General features: G+C 42.0%; 1 protein-coding gene across 1 annotated transcript in view; it reads right to left on the bottom strand.

Moving 5' to 3' along the window:
- Window positions 1–1,953: 1,953 nt before the first annotated feature.
- Window positions 1,954–20,606, bottom strand: part of itpr2 (inositol 1,4,5-trisphosphate receptor, type 2) — a 65,469-nt gene continuing 46,816 nt past the window's right edge. The window contains exons 41-57 of the mRNA XM_028584333.1: window positions 20,422–20,606; window positions 20,104–20,304; window positions 19,764–19,874; window positions 19,221–19,316; window positions 18,987–19,106; window positions 17,972–18,106; window positions 17,669–17,861; window positions 17,338–17,463; window positions 16,163–16,338; window positions 15,881–16,045; window positions 15,586–15,769; window positions 13,337–13,423; window positions 12,324–12,439; window positions 11,947–12,112; window positions 11,684–11,844; window positions 4,242–4,403; window positions 1,954–2,513 (exon numbers count right to left, since the gene is read on the bottom strand). The exon at window positions 20,422–20,606 is cut by the window's right edge and continues 69 nt beyond it. Coding sequence (XP_028440134.1) covers window positions 2,433–2,513; window positions 4,242–4,403; window positions 11,684–11,844; window positions 11,947–12,112; window positions 12,324–12,439; window positions 13,337–13,423; window positions 15,586–15,769; window positions 15,881–16,045; window positions 16,163–16,338; window positions 17,338–17,463; window positions 17,669–17,861; window positions 17,972–18,106; window positions 18,987–19,106; window positions 19,221–19,316; window positions 19,764–19,874; window positions 20,104–20,304; window positions 20,422–20,606 — 2,465 coding nt within the window. The 3' untranslated portion in view covers window positions 1,954–2,432. The remainder of the gene's footprint in view (window positions 2,514–4,241; window positions 4,404–11,683; window positions 11,845–11,946; window positions 12,113–12,323; window positions 12,440–13,336; window positions 13,424–15,585; window positions 15,770–15,880; window positions 16,046–16,162; window positions 16,339–17,337; window positions 17,464–17,668; window positions 17,862–17,971; window positions 18,107–18,986; window positions 19,107–19,220; window positions 19,317–19,763; window positions 19,875–20,103; window positions 20,305–20,421) is intronic.

Raw genomic sequence — 20,606 nt, 5'->3', positions numbered from 1 at the left:
CCTGCCAGCGTAAACAGCGAACTGAAGCCAAGAAGGATGGGCTTCTCTGTAGAGGGTAAATGACAGGACTGGATAAAGGTTGAGGCATTTCTGTGATTCGTTTATCATCTAAAATAAGTAACACAAGCAGTCAGACAATCAACCAGCCACAGCTTTAAACTATCCATTTCCACAAGTACAGAGTGCTAAATTACCAACAATGTGAACTGATGTGCAGATGACAAGCCTAAATATAGCCAATATTTCACACCTATGAAGGAATTTAATTTATTGATGAGTAAACACAGGGCATCGCAAAGGAAAACCACTCGGAGTCAGTGGCACACAGAAGCACTCCGTGACCGGAACTTAAGATGCTTTCTTTTTTCATATCTTCTAGAACAGTGGCTTGCAACTTCTTCTTTTTTTGTCTCATGTACTCACACAGCTCTAGTCAGACCACCTAAAGTGCCCCTTCATCGACACCGCCAGTCATGTTTCAAATGTGCTAATTTTAAATGATTTTAAACTGTTATTTTAACTTGTATTATATAAAAGTGGATCTTGTTACAACAATTCTTCAAACAATGGCACTGTCAACGTTTAGGTGAGTTGTACTTCTACCACATGTAGTGGCAGCAGATGGATGTTTTAAATACCCATCCATCACTTTTAGCCATTTATCCATTTATTTTAGCCATGGTACCAAGTATCCATGATTGGAAATGGCTGTTAAACATGCCTCTCTCTTATTTCTGTATTTTGATCACTTAATTTAATAATAATAATAATAATTTAAAAAAAAGTATTAAACTTGGATAACCGCAAAGCTTGTGAAGTAGACTATTGTAAAAACAAAACAGGTGAAATTCCAGAGTCTGGTCTAGTAGGCTATCTGTGCATCATATCATTTGTTAATTAGCTGGGATTAAATGTCAAGATGAGCTAAACAAAAGCAGGACAATGACTGCACGTACAGCGGCTCTGTTAACTTTGCTTTTAATATTTGATGACTAACCCTGCTGCATGAGCTGAAATATGATCCTGTCTGAATCAAGACCGGTCTTTTCCTAGGTCCTGTGCTCCCTTCATGGACGAGTACAAGTGTGAGTAAACTGTTGGTGGGTGCAGAGGGGGGTCAGGGTGAGTGTGTGTGTGTGTGTGTGGGGGGGGGACAACATGGATTGAGGCAAAACTCTGTTTACTCAAAGCACGCCAAAGAGTCTTGTTACAAATTTATTACGACATCCAACCACATAAAACACATTTTTCTATACACTTTGTTTCCACAGAAAGTGTCACAGGACATTTACCACCGAGTGCATGCACTCGCAATCTGCCGTAGTTTAAAACACAACTTCAGACTTTCAGTTGCAGTCCAAGAGAGACTAGTGAGGATGATTTACACTAAAAACTGTAGAAGATGAATTGAGCAGATACAGTAAATATTACAGTATTAGCTGACATCTCTATAAACAATGAGGATGTTCATATTGTAACAAAGAACTGTAAGCTTACCATCTTCAGTCAGTATTACATTATGTACCAATATAAGATTTAGACATAAAAGACATTTCAAGTAAGTTCTGCACAGGTAATCATTATTTCTATTTCACATTTCTTTAATTTATATACTCTGTAGAAATCTATAAGAAGGCAACTGAAATGGTGCAGCAAATGCATTTTTAAACACAACACAAAGCATGCACAAATAATATAACTAACTAATGTTTCCAGTTACGGGCTTACAGTTTTACCCTTTTTTCTTAAAAAGTGCACTTTCAGCAGTTGCAATGTACTGTTTAGAGAAGTTAATGAGTAAGGCAGCATGATTCCTTTTCCAAAATTCAAAAATAATACTCCAGTTATAAACCGCAAATTTTCTCATAAATACCATCAGAAATCTAAAAGGTAAAGGGGTAAAAACTTGATGTTCGCACACATACTCTTCCCCCGGAGGCTAAACCACCACCACCCCCCCAACTTCCCAAACACTGCCAATCACTGACTTTGCAGCCTTCCTGTCTGCTCTCTGGCACAACAGCACTGAGGACGGTCGAGGAACGAGACATGACTTGTCCTCTGTCTGGCACACTACACTGGCAGATGTGTGCCGTACCTGGCCAATCATTCACAGAGCAGAGTTCCTCTGTACGAGGCAGTGTACAGATGGGCAGTAAATGCTCCTAGTGGCCCGAGTGAGCTCATAAGGCACAGTTTGTATCACATAACGCAGTGATTGTTGTCACAGAAAAGGCACTATGTCAAAAATGATGTGTCAACACTTGCTGGCCTCTTACATTTTGACATCATTAATTGTAAGTGTACCCTGAGTACATGTATTGTTCTTAAGGCTGGGGTTTGTGTGCGTCTGCATTTCTAGCTGGTTTCTACTGCAAGCCTGCAGCCGAGTGACCCGTCACCTGCAGTGTCCTGCTTGAGCCTTGGGCCCCTCAGTGGGCCGCGGTGTGATGGTTGGGCTGAGGAGGACCCAGGAAGCCAAGCCTCTGCTTGTTCTTCCTCTGCTCGGTCATCTGTGGAGGACACAGAGAGGAAAAAAAAGACATCAACCTAGAGTGGCTTTTCATTTTGCACGTTGAATACACATGATATGAAAACCTGTTTTTGTGCTATTATTGTTCTAGAGAGCAATTCATTATGCTAAACAATGTTCCCACTATGTTCACACAAATTAAATTCCAGACAGGAGTGTTTATCTATTTGAACTTGGAGTGTAGGTAAAGGGACACTCTAATCTCTTCTCTAAGAGCGAGTACATTCATTTAGACAAAACTAAATCTTTGGCTCATTACTTTAAGAGATAAATCTCAATTAGCTATGTTACAAAAACTCCTGAATGGCACAACAAGGCTTCACACATTAGTCATTTCAAACTGCACTGTAACTGCAAACAATTACTTTTTGAGAGTATTACTTTTATATTACTTTCCTTTTAAACATTTGACTGAGATCTTATAAAAGAGATATTTCCTTTCTCCACGGTTGTATGCAAATCGCTTTGTTCAACCTCTGTTATGACTGGAAACTAAAATGTCCTATGGTAACTATATTAAAGGACACCTTGATGTGTTTGGTAAGTGTAGTGGGGAATTTTCATGAATCAGAAGTGGCTGGTTTCTCACAACCATAACATTTTCAGTGGTTTCAGTGTTAATGTCATATGTCATATGTCATAAATGAAGGCCCCTGTTTTTCTAAACCCTTATCTGTAAATGCAGATTAAAGTAAATAGAGTGCGCTGTGCAGAACCCTAAAACCCACACAAACAAATGCACGTACACACAATCTGAGCTGTGATAGTGTAAAGTGCCGAGGTCAGCAGAGGTAGTAATGAGGGAGGAGCTGCAGGAGCACTTTCTGAGCTGGTGTGAGACCTGCAGGCTTCCCCTCGTGACTGCAGAGCTGTGGTTTGGCCTGCATGAACACACTCACCTCTCAAAACCTTGATTTATCATAAAGGCGGAGTGACACACTTGCTGACCCCATGAATCTAGTCAGTGTAGACTTCTAAAGCTAGATTGGAATAATAAATGGCCTGTATTTGAGCGAAACTACAGATTTGGAGACAAGGCTCCGGTTGTTACAGGAGTTACACAAGGGATCCCAACCAGCAGGGCGATGTAACAGAATGAACTGTTTACTGAGGTCGACGGAGGTTGTTGTTTTTGTGTTTACAGGAGTGTGATCCTTCCCCATTAGGAGCTGTTTTCACACATCTGGCAGAAGAGGAACAATGACAGGCCTGTGACTGGAATCACATGCAGGGGAGGCAGGTGATGAGAGTGATCAGTCACACTGCAGCAGCAGGGCTAGTCATCCAAACAGCCAGAGGCTCACTGGCGGCAATCAGTCGCGTTGATCGCTGATGTGATAGTCACCTATCGTGCTGCGTGCAGGAGCATCAAGGGTCTGATAGAATCCATCTAGGTTACTGAACTCCGTAAAGAGATGGGTAGAAAAATGAAACTGCTGATGTCACCTCTTCTGTGTGATCACTTGCTCTGCAGGTGTTTTTAGGTATAAGCAAGTCTCAAGTCAAGTAGCACGTGGAGTTCACAGTCCATGTGCTATAGTTGGCTATACAGCAATCACCTAAACATGATGTTACTTTGACAAACATTTTAAAAGCAGGAATATTTTTGCTTTAGTCACCAGGCATTTAGTTCGGAGCACCACAGTGCTGCTCAGACAAGAGCTGTTCCCACCACAGCGTGGAAAAACGGCCTGAAGTGCCACTGTACCTGTTCCTTGAGCTCAGCCAGCTGGCCAGACAACTGAGACACCAGAGTGACAGTGCTGTCCAGCTTATCCTGCAGAGAGCGCATCTCATTCTGCTCGCCGTCTCCCTCGCTGCTCACCAGAGACATGGCTCTCATACGGGGGAACCACTCCAAGTTCTTCTCCTGGGAGGAGAGAGGGATAGATAGGATGTGAGAGAAGCAGTGAAAAAGGTGAAAGGCACGAAAAGGCTGAAATAAAGCTGACTCAGTAGGTCAGAGAGATGGCAGCAACTGTATGTTGGCACAGACAATGGAAAGGAGGATTTCCATAGACGTGCCGGCAGCAATACAGAGCTAATGCCAGACTGCAGGAGGAGAGTAAACCGAGAGGTATGGGTAATTGGAGACATGCGTGGAGGTTTAACATTAATCATTCCATCACAATGGAAACGGCTCTCTGTGTTGCGCTCGACAGTCTAAAATGTTTTAAGCAGCACTGCTGTCTCCTGGATACTGTGGATAGCAATTATCTATCTATAAATTGCAGGAACGTCTGTCTGTCTGTCTGTGTGTGTGTTATGTGCACATCTCTCGAACTGTTGACAGGTGTCTTGCTACGGGCACGAGTCAGTGCGGTGCCAAGTTTGACGTTGTTTGGATTAGAAATGCAAAAGATATCGTTAAATATATAAAATCGGTAAAAGAAGCACACATTGGCTTTTGCCGCTGGCCACACACCCTGGGTCAGGTTCATTAAGTCTACTGCTAACTTACAACACTAATAACATTACCGTCGCCAAAACACACACACACACACACACACACACACACACACACACACACACACACACACACACACACACACACACACACACACACACACACACACACACACACACACACACACACACACACACACACACACACACACACACACACACACACACACGGTCTAGTGGTGGTTGTGCTGATTAGCTCTCATAACAGGCCAGGTACTCCACATTGTCATTGTGATATTTTGTGATTACATTCTGAATCTGCCTCGTTCTCTGTCAGGTAAATACAGCAGTAGGCTACAATGTCTTCATCTGATGTAGACATAGCCTACACTGTAAGTCAGTAGTAGGTTATACAGCGGAGTTGCATATTAACTGGTTTGGGTTCCTTCTTTAAGTCATTTTGGGGTGCAATTTGGTTTTGAAGAATTCTACAAGCAGCAATACCACAGGCCAAGCAATCGCCCGTTCCAAACAGGCAAATTTTCAACGGGCTCTGTACTAGTACACTAAATGAACAGTAACTTGCATTTCAATTCTCACCCACTCCATACTGTAAGCACACTGTTGATGTGGGAATGAGTCACTGTCGTCCATCAGGAACACAACTGGGACTGTAGTGTTATTAGTGAGTGTGTGTGCGTGACATTTAGTTTATCCCATTTTTCCAACAGTGCAGTGGACAGAGCTAACCAGCTTCTGTAATGCCACAAGAAAACAGTGAGCAAAACAAACCTATGGCATTATGTAATGGACTTAAGTGCGTCTGTGTTTGTACATGTGTGGGTGTGTACGGTTGGCGTGCATCTGCATGGATATGTACATAGCAGACTGTGAGCAAGAGTGTGTGTTTTACAACATGCATGCTCTTGAAAGTGAGATAGGTTTCACAGAGACAGACTGCCATCAGCTGATCTTATGTAATATTCCTTTGCCAGGTCTTCTAATGAAAATGACTTAAAAGGTGCCGAGAGTGGGATTTGACTGGCACCAGATCTAGTCGAGTAGGAGGAGTGAGGTATTCTCCCACCTCCTCTTATATAAGAATAGACTACAGAGATAGAAAAACTGATCAGTGTGTGAGACGCTGAGGACAGAGAAGAGGACATGAGGAGAGGGTGAGGGTGGAGAGGAAGGTGGAGTGTGTGGGTTTTTTGTTTTTGTTTAATTAACTAATGAGTTTATCACACTTTGCTAAGTGCGACATTAATGGCCGTGAAATATCACGGGACTGTTGCTCCACACCTAAACTCACTCCTTCTGGGAAATTCATTAAACAGGAAACTAAGTTAAAAAACAAAAACTTCTAATCATTAGTATGTTAAATCACTAGCACTGACAAACCCTTGCTTGATTCTAAAAGTTAAGTGACATTGTGCTTTTAAAATAATATGAATGGCATGTGTGCCATATTTAATATTGTATGCAATGCACAAAAATAGAAAGGCACTGTAAAGCAACATTTTTAACAGTTATTTGAGGTTAAAGAAAAACTAGAAGGATAGCCACAACATTTAGGACTTTTACATTCAGCTCAAAATCCATCAGCTTCGGCTGCACTTTGTCAGGCTCAGCTGTGCTTTGAGCTTAATACTAACAAGCAAATGTCTCACATTTAGCATGGAACATTTAGCATCACTCTGTGCTAAGTGTTAACATTTTAACATTTAATGGGGTAACGAAACCACTAGTGAAAACTACTAATTACAAATACACATATTACTGTTAACGGAGGGGCTTTCTGTGCACTCGTCCCTTCTAAAATTAGGTTATTCTTCTTTCACATTTGATTAGGTGCTGTTCTCTACTACTTTTGCAGCGGTTATAAAATGTATATATTCAGGCCCTCTTTACAGTGACGAAGCAACCGACATAATGTAAGCTTCTTCTCTGAAAAAGGAGTGGCTGCCACTTTTAACAAACATTTCTGAATTGAAGACCGATTCAGATTAAGGCTGAAAATGTACAGGTTGCAGTTATCATATGTAACCTAGTAAATGTACACATATATACATATGACTCAGATTACTCTGCAAAAAGAAAAAAAGAAAAAAAAGAGTTCATTTACTTATACTTTCATTTTGATTGTTTTCAACATTGACTGCTTTTTACTGACTAGAATACTATTCCATCCCTTACTACAAGGGAAGCAGTTAGACTGATTAAGTATGACTGCTGAGCCACACGGTATGAATCAAGTCATTCTATAAGAGCTTGCCTGAGCCTCGGGCTAATAGGGGCCTCAGGCATCAAGGGGCCATAAAATTAAAAAAAAAGAATAATTTCTTTCTCATAGCTTCAAAAACACAGTGAAGGCTCTGTGAGCTCAAAGACAAACCTTCAACGTCACTGAAACTGAGGACTATCTGATATTTGTTTCATCAAGTCATCCATAACTGATGGATTAGTGACCTCAAAGATTCAGAGAGACATAAGACATAAGACACGTTATTAGGGATGAATACAATATCCTGTTTGAACGTACAGTCACTCAATGGCGATTGACGCATTACCTCTAATTAATCAATGATATGAAGTTAAGCAGTGACCGTACAGAATCTGAACTACCCCGCTCCCGTCTTGTTGCTGTTCATTAGACTGTACAGTAGTTCACTGTGTGCTGTGCTGCGCTGTCTGAATAAGACAAGGCTTTAGTGTTGCTTCACTGATCCATTTAAACACCTCAGTGAGCATGAATTTACAGACGGACATTCATGTGCTTCTCACTCTGCTGCCGTCGCCATAGCGCTGGTGTGTTTCACCACGTGTACACACACACACACACACACTGAAGAAATTAGCGCTCCTGTTGTAGTTGCCATTTGTCATAACTACTACTATTACAACAACTACTATTCTGTGGAAATGTCCTAAACTTTCTTACAGCCATCACTTTATATTTGAGTTTTTGCGATGAGAGCTAATGCAGCCCTATGCTACATTTACACTCAACAACTTAATTAATCTAGATGTGCTAAAAGGGTTGTCTATATATTTTCTTTCCTCTCAAACAGCAGTGGCGGAATATCTAACCTAACTTTATTGTGATTTTTTATTAAACATAGCTTTAGCTCTCTGCGTTTTAGGTCGTGCCCCCAGTAATGCATATTATTTAGCACACTTTGGTCTGGAAATTTAAGATAAAAGTAGCGGATTTCCGTCTGTTGAATGACATAGATAAACAACCACAAAGATACAGAAGAGTGTCAAGAAATACAATGTCACATACAGGGAGTGTACCGGACGAGGCCACAGATAGTACACACACACACACACACACACACACACACACACACACACACACACACACACACACACACACACACACACACACACACACACACACACACACACACACACACACACACACACACACACACACACACACACACACACACACACACACACACACACACACACACACACACACACACACACACCTGCTCTACCTTTTCTATTCAGATACGAATGTGGCTGCTTTGTAAAGTAAATGAAGAATTCATGATGCGATGGTGACTGTGTCTGTGTGTTAGAGAGAGAAAGGGACAGGAGAGCACGTGCCAGGCAGGGCTGAGCTATTAGCAGGCCACTTGAGATGGGTTATGTAACAGCGTTGTGGCTGCTGCAGTACCTGATAGGCCTGTAGTTGCTGTCATAATTTTACACACAAACACCCGCACAGAAATTCCCATCCACATGCACAACACACCAACAGAACAGACACAGAACAGACATGCAGTGTAACACGATCCTACTCTTTAGCCTGGCACCACATCACTCTATTCTACCCAACCAGATGCACTCATTATGACTCTGTCTGTGTGTGTGTGTGTGTGTGTGTGTGTGTGTGTGTGAATTTTTTTATTAGTCCAGTAGCATCATGTTGAGTTGTCGGCCCCCCAAACTATAGCGAAGGAGATTAGTATAAAGAGGGAGCTTAACAAGCGGAGCCCTAAACTGCAAATATCCCCCCTCCTTAAACGCACACACTTATCCCTCCCTAAACATTAAGTCAAACTCTGGGCTGCGGTGTACAGACGGCAGATGGAGCAGGTTCCTGCAGAGACTAACATCACAGACTCAGATACTTTCACATTCAGCTGTTTTTCCATTACAGCTTATGTCACTGTACCTTTGCTCGCTCTCATCCAGAGTAATTTACTGTGTGTGAGCAGATTGACTCCGGCAATTGAGAATTACACTTCAACTTTTGCACATGGAATAAACAGATTTTGTTTGTCAGTGTGCATGTTTTTGCTCTATGAGTTGGGACTTCCATTAAGTTGGCCGATTAACGAGAGACATATTTAATAATGTTTCACCTCTATTTAAAAAAATGAAGATAAGATAAACTAAGATATCCTGACTTTTAGTTGCTAAAAAGGGGCCAAACCCTTATGGTTGCTGTGTATATGCAGGGGCGTCGGACTGGGGGGAAAAAGGGGACTGAGTACCCTGGCGCTAGATGCTAGAATGAATAGCTGTGGATGTGGGGAGGGGCCCAGAATTTTCACCTGTGTATATGATTTTTGTCCATACCCATCATATTTAAAAGTTATTTGTAAAGTGTCACATGTTGACCTTGATGAAGGCCACAAGCTAATGTTAGTTAACTAACTAACTAACTAACTAACTAACTAACGTTAGTCGACAATAAAGTCAATATTATTACAAATTTTGTTGGAGGTTTGACCCTTCAGGACGGTTAACTGAGTAGGTGAAGTTGTGCTCACTCCACCATCTGCTAACAAGACAGCCACTTAAAGTTTCATTTTAAAGACCCTGAAGACTAATTTTCTCAATCAGCTTCTTATTATCAGTTATGGGGTCCTAGATAAACAAAAAGTAAGTCTGCCACAGTTGGAGCAGTTGGAAGATGCTTTTTTTTTCAAAACTCTAGCTTTAATCGTTCCTTATGAATATTTAATGTTATTGAGAAAAACTAAATATTTAAAATGATGGCACCATTTTATGAGAATTATGAAATAATGTACTTTTTTCATAAAACACGAGTGCAACATGAAGTAACAAAATGGAAACAAAAGCGGTTTTAGTGTTTCCCCCTCTCCCCCGAGTGCGTTTCTTCTCTGCAGCATGTTAGGAGGTGTTAATATAAATTCCTGACTCATCATTACTTTATCACACAGCGATACCATGGCCTCGCATCAGAGAGTCGACCTGTTGGAAGACCTGCTGATGCATATTAATTCAATGTCTGTCACCTGTTTGTTATGCAAATGGTTCATTATAATGCAACCATTCTTATGCCCATCATGGCCAAATGTTAATCACAAACTGTGCCATTGTGCTCCGGGGCTTCATTTGAATCCATTAACCTAACAGCAACACCTTAAGTTGCCCTTACATCCTTCAACTTCTTGTCTGTGTGTCAGTGCAGCAAGTTGGTGCATTGATGATAATAGAGCTGGACTGGATTTAATTACTATTTAACCACACTGTGTCCCAGCAGGTTAGGAGCTCAGCATAGTGAAGACTACCTGAGCACGGAGCCCCATCTCTCTCCAGCAGCAAGAGGGAAGGAGAATAAATTGGGATGCTTGGCACAGGCCTAGAGGCTCAGTCTCATTTTTCGATCGCTCGTCTGCTGTACAGGCTCAAGGTTCTCTAGCACACTGTGCAAGTCTGCAAAGTGAGGAAGGCTGCAAAACTTTAAGACTCCAACACTGCGACATCTATATGCTGTCTGGTACGGCTCGCCAGCAAAATATTAATTAGGGGGGTGAAATGAATATGTTTGTTTGTCCAAATGTTCCTGGAATAATAAACAAAATGAATGTGGCTTGGGTATGTTTATGTAGCCACCTTTAAAAAAAAAAAATGTTATGGTACTGTTATTCACTCATTTTCTTATCCTTGTCGCCTTTTGGAGGCTGACTGATATGTGAAAAAAAGAACTTGCGGAGATCCTTACGTTTCGTTCAAATAATGCAAGATTTATTACGTCAAACATAAAATAAATTCTCTGTGGTTGACTTTTCTACAGAAACACAAACTTGGTTTTGCTAATAACTGATCACAAACTGATCACTAACGGTTTCAGTCCTCCTCTCTCACTCAAACAAATGAACTCACCAAGCTGTCACCCAGCTTAATGTATTAAATAAAAATCATCTTGTTTTTTCTATGAATTGAAGTGCTCATATTATGCTCATTTTCAAGTTCATAATTGTATTTAGAGGTTGTACCAGAATAGGTTTACATGGTTTAATTTTCAAAAAACACCATATTTTTGTTGTACTGCACATTGCTGTAGCTCGTCTTTTCACCCTGTGTGTTGAGCTCTCCGTTTTAGCTACAGAGTGAGGCATCTCACTTCTGTTCCATCTTTGTTGGGAGTCACACATGGGCAGTAGCTAGCTAAGGACTACTAGCAATTAAGAAGCAGAGTATAAGGGCGTGCCACGCCAGCAGCTAGGCGAGCATTATAACGTGTTACAAAGTGACGCATATATAGATATAGAACATAATAAAGGAAAGGGAAAAAGCATAATATGAGCACTTTGAATAAATATGAATGAACCTTTTATGGCTCCAGCAAGTGCCTTCCTTTGTATAACTTACAAATGATAGAGCAGCTTGTGTGATGCAACTTTTAAGCTGCATTACAAAAATGTACCGTGGGACCATTTCCTGGGTGTGTCCTGTGTGTGTGTTTGGTCTACTTACCACAATCATCTGGGCCACGTAGCTCTCGGGGCCGGTGTACTCGGTTGGATCCTTCACCCTCACCAGAACCAGGAAGTAAAGGTAATGCCACATGTTGTGTTCGGATTTGATGTGCTCCTCAAAGGACACCGTCTTGTTGTCAAACTTGTCCCTCTCCAGCCCTGCAAGAAATCAGCTCTATTTAACGCGAGTTCTTCCAAATACACCGTCTTCTCGCTTCACCGTCATTTGTAGCATTGAGCGAACCACAGAGCTGTACACACCACAGATGAAACAGGTGGTTTTCAGGATCTCCTCCTTCCTTTGTTTCTCACTTCTCAAGTCAGCGAAGGTGTCGATGATGACACCAAAGATGAGGTTAAGAACGATGATGATAACGACGAAGAAGAACAGGAGGTCGTAAACCACTCGGGCCGCAAACAGAGGCTCCTGGATGGTGCAGTTAACAGGTAAAATATGGAGAAAATGCCTCATTTAACATTCAACAATGATTCATTTATTTCATCTTAGACAGAAGCTAATGCAGCACTAATGCCATTTATTTATAGTTCAAGTCATTACAAACGGACATTAAGTATATAAAATACAATTCTGTAAGAAGTGAACACTGTAGTTCATGTTCATTTTGAGGCCGTCTTACCTCTTTGGAGGGTCTCCTGAGAATGTCTCCCACACCACCTCCATTACGTAATCCCTGGTTCAACACTGTGATTATACACATGAGCAGAGTGTCGCACACCCGCTCTGTCCCATCGTCTATGACCAGACATACATAAACCAAAAGAAAAAAAGCATTAAAACAGTAGACACAAGGATACATGTGCAGTATTGGCTTCTAAATTTCTAAATTTGTGTTACAAGTTGCTTCGTTTTTTTCTTCTTAGCAGTAGCTTCTCCTTTCTATCGTTCTCCTCATTTGAATTTATATCTAACTAGCGATGACCACCACATCTGAATTCAGTTTTCAAATCAATCTGAATTTAACTGAACTGAATTAAATGAAATGGAACCAAGAGTCTGTGAAAGATTTACAGTGGAAAATACAGTCTGAGCCAATTCAAAAAATGATCACTCAGCTGACTTTCATAACCGACTGATAATAAAACACCTCATCATGAAAACAGCAGATAATGGTGTGACTAAAGATGAAATGGATACTTTCAACTCCCTCGCCTCCTCATATGTGAGAATCAAACAGAAAAAATGTATATCTGATATAAAATGTACATATACTGTATATAGAAAATGGCTGACTGCTGAGGAGAACGAGGAGGTGAAGGATTCGGATGAGATTGCGTGTCCCAACGGTGCAGGTGATGGAGGGAGATGCAGGAACACAAGTGTGTGAGTCACCCCGCTGCCTTATCAAGATTCTTTGTCTGCACGTGTGTGTGTGTGTGTGTGTGTGTGTGTGTGTGTGTGTGTGTGTGTGTGTGAAACTGAGTATGACTGTGTTGTGTGCATGTTCCAGTGTATGCGTTTGTGTGTGAGTAACTTTTCAGGAAGCGATTACCACCAGAGAGGTAGCATACACATTTCGGTCACTACAAAATCTTAAAACTTGTCTACTCAGCAGTTTGTAATTATAGAAAATAAAGCAAATTGGATTCATTAATTGATTTAAAAAATAAAAAATAAAAAATAAAAACTTACCAGGGTCAGATTTTGGTGCTGAAACAGGACATCTATCTGTCAAACATGAGTCAGCAACTTCATTCTTACTCATTAAATCCCCTTTTCCTTTTCAGAGAACAATTAAAGAGAAAAAAAAGGGGAAATTATGTGAAGTTGATTATTGACAACAGCACAGATAACTTACAAATGGAAGAAGATGATTCAACTCTGGCATTAAAACTCCTTCCAGCTTATTCTCATCAAATCAGAAAGAAATATATAGTTGGACGTTATGTAAACTGAGGCAGCATCTGCTGGGTGGGCGGGGAAGTGTTGTTGAAAAAACCTGTTCAAATCATTTGCACATTGGCAAAGCCCTGAGGAGCAGAGAAGCTGCGCTTGAGTGTGATTGGCTCAGGCACACAGCGGAAGGTGAACTGTACACCTAGGCCAGAGTGTCACAAAAATGGCTTTCTTCCCTGACAGGCCGTACGACACAGGGCGGGGATTGGAGACAAGAGGCAGAGGAAGAGGGTACAGGGGGGTGGTACGAGGCGAGGCGCAGGGTTCACAGCAGCAGTATGGACAGGGTGCTCCCCAGCTTTGATGGAGCTCGAGTTATGCCTCGGCTTAGCCCACAGCTAACAGATAGGTGCGAGCCCAGCTGGTTACATAAACCCAGCACTGCTCTGCTGTGTCTGCTGTGCTCGGTTCAGCAAAACACAGGTTATGCAACAGGTGCACACGTGCTAGCAGGTTGTCTTCCTGACCGTCAGAGCACTGTGCTGGAGCTCATTAACACACCCACACTCTCCACAGTGTTTTCAAAACATGTGCCTGGGTTTGCATATAGTATATACAATATATGGTACATATTCTACAATTTCTTAGGTTGAATATGTACATAAGCAAACAGTGATCCTACAGTTTTTATTGAGAAATTGTAAGCCAAAAGGGGAACAAAAACTCTGGATTCACTCTAAACCAAAGAATCCTTTTGATTATTGTCCTGATAGTTCAGAAGTTATTGTCAACAATGTTAACATGTCTGATGTACTGCATGAACTGCCCAGTCTGCTGCTTATCTTTTATTTCGCTCGAGGTTTGAAACTCATTAACTTCTAGGATGTACAGTCCTAGAAGTTATTGATAAGTTTGGAGCAGAAAAAGAGCAACACATTTTTATGTGACGTGTATGAGAGCACTGTAAAAGAGTGAAGGTTCAAGACATGTTTAAGGTTAACTAAGGTTAAATGCAGGAACAGAGCAGCCACAGCGTAACAGAAAATACAGTGACTAAAAATAAGTATAAAGTCATAAGCACTGCCATAATTCTCTCTGGAGAACATGAAAAGTTTTCCTTTTTTCAAAGTATTTTAGGGACATTTAATGCAGTATAGACCTGCAATGAAACAAGTGGGGGAAAGATAGGAAATTACATGCTAAAAAGGTTCCTACCCGGACTCAAACCAGGGACACTGCAATTACATGGGCAGCGTCTTAGAGCACTAGGACGCCTTGTGAATACGAGATTGTTTATTTTGACAGGAGTCAAGCTTCTTGCTGTTTGGAGTTTGTACCTTCATGGTTGAATGCACTTATTGAAAGTCACTTTAGATAAAAGCATTAGCTAAATTAAATCTAAAAAAAAAAAAAAAAAAAATCTACTTTACATTGTAAAAACTGTTCCAAAACACAGGGGACCCTATCTTGCACCCGGTACAGATCCCTGCGCAAGTGTCTTTGCTAGTTTAAGACCGACGCAGTTGTCAATTTCCGGTCCAGCGCCCGCGTCGTTTAAATAGCAAATGCACCTGCGCCCATCTGGTGTTACAGGGAGGTGTGTTCAGGTGAATTCTTGGCATATTGTTATCTTGAGGCAGCGGAAAATGATCGCAACGTGCCGCAGCACACAAACGTGCAAAAGATGAACAATAAAAATATTAACCAGCAAATCCGCCATCATAATAGCAATGCGCCAAGGTACAAACGCGCCTGGCCTTTAAAGGGAATGGAAGAGGACACTGATTGGTTCATTGCATGTTACGCCCAAAACACACCTATGAATTAATGAAGACACTAAATGCAACCCTTTTGAACCATGCGCCCGGCGCACGGACCCTTTTTTCTGCCGTTAAACTAGCAAAAGTGGATTCGTACACGCCCTAAAACACACCCGCGCCAGGCGCTTCACGCCGTGCTCTTACATTGTTAAAATAGGGCCCAGGGTCTGGTCCCTTCACTTTGCATGGCGCAGTAAAACAATATCTAAGACTGTTTTAACACACCTGGGGCAGGAAGGCGGTCCACCTCCATGCGGAAGTCGTCCTTGAGGAAGAGAAAGCCGATGATAGAGAAGAAGTAGACGAGGAAGATGGCCAGAACAGCTGTCAGAATAATAGAGCGGCCATTCCTCGTCACACTTTTTATCACGTTGAGCAGCGTCTCCTCTCGGATCACCAGGTCAAACAGCTGTGGTGGGAGATCAACATCAGCAAGTTGCACAATCAGAATGTTAATCTCTAAAGTACAACACTGATCAATAAGTCAAAATGTAATTAAATTGAGTGAGACATTTCTTACCAAAAAGCTGTAGAAAAACTCGTGCACAAAAAGGCCCAGGACGCAGATGATGGCGTAGCCCAAATGGTAGATAAAGAGCATGTCCATAACAACCGCTTTGTAGCCTCGAGTGAACGTCCCCTGGTTGCCCACAAAACTGACGAGAAAGACTATCTTGTTGAACAGCTGAAAGAAAAGAAAACAAGGCTGAGGGATTAAAACAAATTTAAATAAAAAGGTTTCACGTGTGAACATACAGTACATGTCCCCCTATAACACTGGCTCAAATCTTCCATTACTTACATTGACAGTACCCAGCAACAACAGAGCAGGGGCGAGGCCCATAGTGTAGATTGCACGTAGAATGAGGGAGACCAGGAAGAACAGGATGCCCCACGGCTTGGGTACGACAGGAAGTAATATGGTGAACACCCCCAACGCCACCCACAGTGAGATATTCCAGAACCGGGACAAGGTGCCTGGGCAGAAGAATAAAGCATAAATCAAGGTACCACACATCAGTGCTCTGAAACGTTGTGGCATTTCTCTTATGAATTATTTAACTGAGCTAAGAGCTTAAACTTAGCACAACACAATCAGAGGCAACACTTTAAAATGTCAAACAGAGGTCCATAGGGACCCTCAACTTCATCACTTTTTCAGCAGCTTCTTCAGCGTGCACTGTAAACCAGTGTCCTGATGATGTATTGATTAAAGAGCGGGAAAGATGGGAGATGACAAAGACTAAAAAAAAACAAAAAAACATTTGATCACACTATGAAGATCAACAACAAAAACATTTTCTCCCATCTGTATAAGATCTTTAAAACCCCTATTATGTGACTGATATGGCTGGCAATGTGATTCATTTACCAAAACCTGAATGCAATCTCACTATATTGCAGATAAATGTGGGAACTGAGAGAATAGGAAGAAGTAAAGTATGTTTCTGAAAGGCTTTGCACTCTCACACAGTTAACCTGACTGATAAGACCTCAAGGTGAAGTTGGGCGGAGCTAAGCGGGGAATCACATGAGGTCACCAATATCAACATACCAATAACAATGATTAAAGTCTAAGTTGTCCCACCTCAACAGGTGCAACTAGAGAGAGAGGGACAATTCGCATTACATTGCAAGCATACACTGTCCTGACCAGAAGTCTCATCAGGCAAATAAGGGAAAACAACCGTGTGGGTGGACTATGGGTGCGTAGACTGGTCATGGTTGGGGAAGCACAGTTACTAATATTAACAATGTCTCTGTTCTATCCATGTGTCCCAGTAAGTCATGAAAGTGAGCCAACATGCACAGTCCCAGCACCCAGGATCATTTTGTTATTTACACCTGGTCTTTTCCTACTGGCAAAATGTCTTCTGTGAAAAACGCCTATGTATTGGCCTGTGTATGATGACGCAAGAGACTTGAAATCTTTAAAAATAACAAACAAAAAAAACCTTAAAATTGTGAAAATCTCACCCTCATCTCCATCATCACCAAAGGGGTAGAATACAGCCACAGCAATGTTGAGCAAACAGGCCAGGTAGAAGGAGATGCTCCCCCAAAGGGAGATGTGGCGTGAGAACCAGAACAGAGCCTTATTTTCTGCACAAACAGAACAGCAAGTATAAGTACAGGGACACAAACTCAGCACACAAACACACAACGTTTCTGCAGGCCCTTCAATTTATTCTGGAAATACCGATAACCAGACGCTGGATGATAATCATGATTTACCATCCTGCAGCCCTGCTCTTGCTCCTACCCTCGTTACTTTTGCAAACGCTGGATTCAGAATGTAAAGACTTACTGCGGATCTTCTTCTGCCAACTCATCTCGTTGTAGAGGTTGTCAAACTGCTGGAAGAAGTCGTTAACCTTGCTGCCCTGGTCGTCTCTCTCAGTGGTGGTGAACACACGCACCTTGGACTCCTCGGTGAGGTACTCGCAGATGTTAGGGACCGGAAACACTATCTGCTCCATGGTGCGGTCGTGACGCACAATCTGGCGAATAGATATCCATTAAATCCTTATTACGGGTTTTTTATGGAGACATAAAATGTGATGTTTTAGAGATATGGAGGTTAAATGGATGAAGTGATGATGAGGTTTACCTCTATCTGAGCTGTGTGATTGGCATAATGATGGAGGGCGTCATCCGTCTCGTTGTCGGGGTCCATCCCCGACACCGGTCCCAACCCCAACCCTGGCCTCAGGCTCTGCTGCAGGATCTTATTGTGTCGGGCCAGCTAGGATCCAAACTTCATTTTAATTTTTACTTACAAGCATTACATAAAGTAGTTTACTGTATGCACTTCTATGAACTACGGTTTATCATTTACTCTTGTTTATTTACTCATTATCATTTCTTATTTCACACACCAAATACATTGAATGGCAGCCGCCCTGAGGAGAAAATGATAAGCTGATGTCTAAGTCTCTGTGTGTGTGTGTGTGTGTGTTTGTGTGTGTGTGTGTGTGTGTGTGTGTGTATGTGTATTTATGTGTATTTATGCGTTTGTTCACTTTGTGAGGTCAAAAAAACAAAACAGCAGTACAGTAAAAAAAAATCCCTTTCATGTCATAATGAAACTAGTCTGCTGGCTGGACAAATATACCCTGTCTGACACTTGGCTCTAAAGAGGCAGAAGTGAAAACCCGCTCGACTTGGTCTGACCTCTTTGACTGACATAAGCTATAGAGAAGGCACACACAGGACACACACACACAAATTACTTTCTCAGTGGCACAACACACCCGTCTAAATTCTTTACTGCTGATACTCTGGACGAGGCAAAGCCCATTTGTTTAGTAATACAGTGACTAGTGCTGCTTCAGTGAACACCTACAGCATACCTGTCTCCAGAACCAGTGTCACATCCTGAAAGCTAATTTTAGAAGACTGGCAGAGCGATTTGTTCACAGAAGAGCAGTCTTCCATCATTTAACGCAGAGGACACACTCAAACAGGTGCATGCATGCATGTGGACGGACGGACGGACGGACGGACGGACGGACACACACACACACACACACACAGGACCCTGAGGTCGCAGAAGGTCAGACAGACAAAGAGAGAGGAAATGCAGTAATGCCTCTGTCACAGACAAAAACAAGCTTTTTCATTACCTGGTGGGCCAGGATGTAAATGTTGTGTCCGACATCTCTGGGCTTGATCTGGTCTCCAACACTGTCCTCGTCCTCATCACTCTCCAGACCCTGGGCGTAGGCTTCCTTCATTACATCCACCTGATGCACAAAAGTTATGAAAAATGACTGCTACTTACAGGGTTTTGCATGGGATCTAGCTACGTATGTACATGTATACTGTATGTATACAAGATGAGTCAGACACACACTTACCAGTTCGGTGGGTCTCATCTTGTAGAGAATCTTCTCTGCGTTTTCGCTGTCATGGCGGCTCTCCATGATAGCCAATAGTAGTTTGGAGGCATTGTTCTACAACATAAGGGTTCACCTATGAGCTTTTACATTTGCTGAGTAATTCAGGAATGAAGGATTTGATGTATGCCATTTTTAGCAGAAATCAAACCATTTGAATGTTGTAATGTTAATGCTGAGTTGTAAGATTCAAATCCTCTGCGGTCTAACAGCCTAGACATTATGTGTAGCCAACAAACATTACAAGTAAAAAAGGAGGTGTGCAACACTTTCTCTAAAGAAAAACCTTATCCATTCTGCCATTAAAACATTTCTTTTTGTAAACATATTGATCTTTTAAACACTGGGGATTTGGTCAAACTACCTCCAGTTATTTTGTTCACAGTCTCTAGCACCATAGGTAATTATTACTATAAAGCAGGCCATTGTTATTGTAAATGTTTTCAATGGCTGTGCGTCACAGCGAGCAGCCTCTCAGGGCTCTCAGAGGCACATGCTGCTCACCTTGAGCACCAGCACGAGGTCCAGCCGATGCTTCCCCAGGGGGTTGATGGAGTTGACAATCAGTGCTATGATAATGTCAATGCCATTTGACTCGTGCTTGGCTATACAGCTCTGGAAAAATAAGATGGGCAAAGCTAGAGTGAATGCACATTAGACAAAAACTAAAATCAGAAGATGCGTCTGTGCTTGTCAAACACACACAGAGAAAAGTAGAGTGTATTAAACCACAACTGGTATACGATATCGTACGTGGGAATGCCAGCCAATGCAGTGGTGTTCAAAAGTAAACCAAACTAATAAACTAAACCATCAACTCTAAATTAACCAATCCTCCACCTACCTGGTTTTCATGGCAGGGTCCCTGGCAGTACTCCGTGATGGTTTCCAGGGTTTGGCGAACCAGGTCCACATTATTCTCATTGATGTAAAGGCCAAGCAGCCCGAGGCCTCCAGTGGTGCTTCCACAAATACAGTCCAAGAACTGAAGAGTCTCACACACCAGATTGTAGTTTGTCTTGTTGTTTTGGTTGCGCAGAAAGTTCTGGATTCAGAACACACACACAAAAAAAAAAACCAAAAAAAAACAGTCAATCAGCAGACAATTTAAGAGACGTTTAACTTCAAGGTTTTTACTCTCAGTCAAACAAGAGGCCAGTACCTGCAGTTCTGTATTGTGGTTCTCACAGAGCAGCTGTAGGTAACGTAGGATTGGCTTCATGATGGTGATGGCTGGGCTCATTTGAGTTTCATCTAAAACCTCGTCTGCCCCGACGATTTCACTGTTCTGGCCGAGGCCTTCGAGGTCGGGGTCCAGCTCCTTTCTGAAGGCACAGAAGGCCTTTG

The sequence above is a fragment of the Perca flavescens genome, chromosome 8 (genome assembly GCF_004354835.1).
Source record: "Perca flavescens isolate YP-PL-M2 chromosome 8, PFLA_1.0, whole genome shotgun sequence".
In the NCBI taxonomy this organism is placed as follows: Eukaryota; Metazoa; Chordata; class Actinopteri; order Perciformes; family Percidae; genus Perca; species Perca flavescens.
The sequence above is the reverse complement of the archived record's forward strand: the minus strand, read 5'-3'. Positions and strand labels throughout refer to the sequence as shown.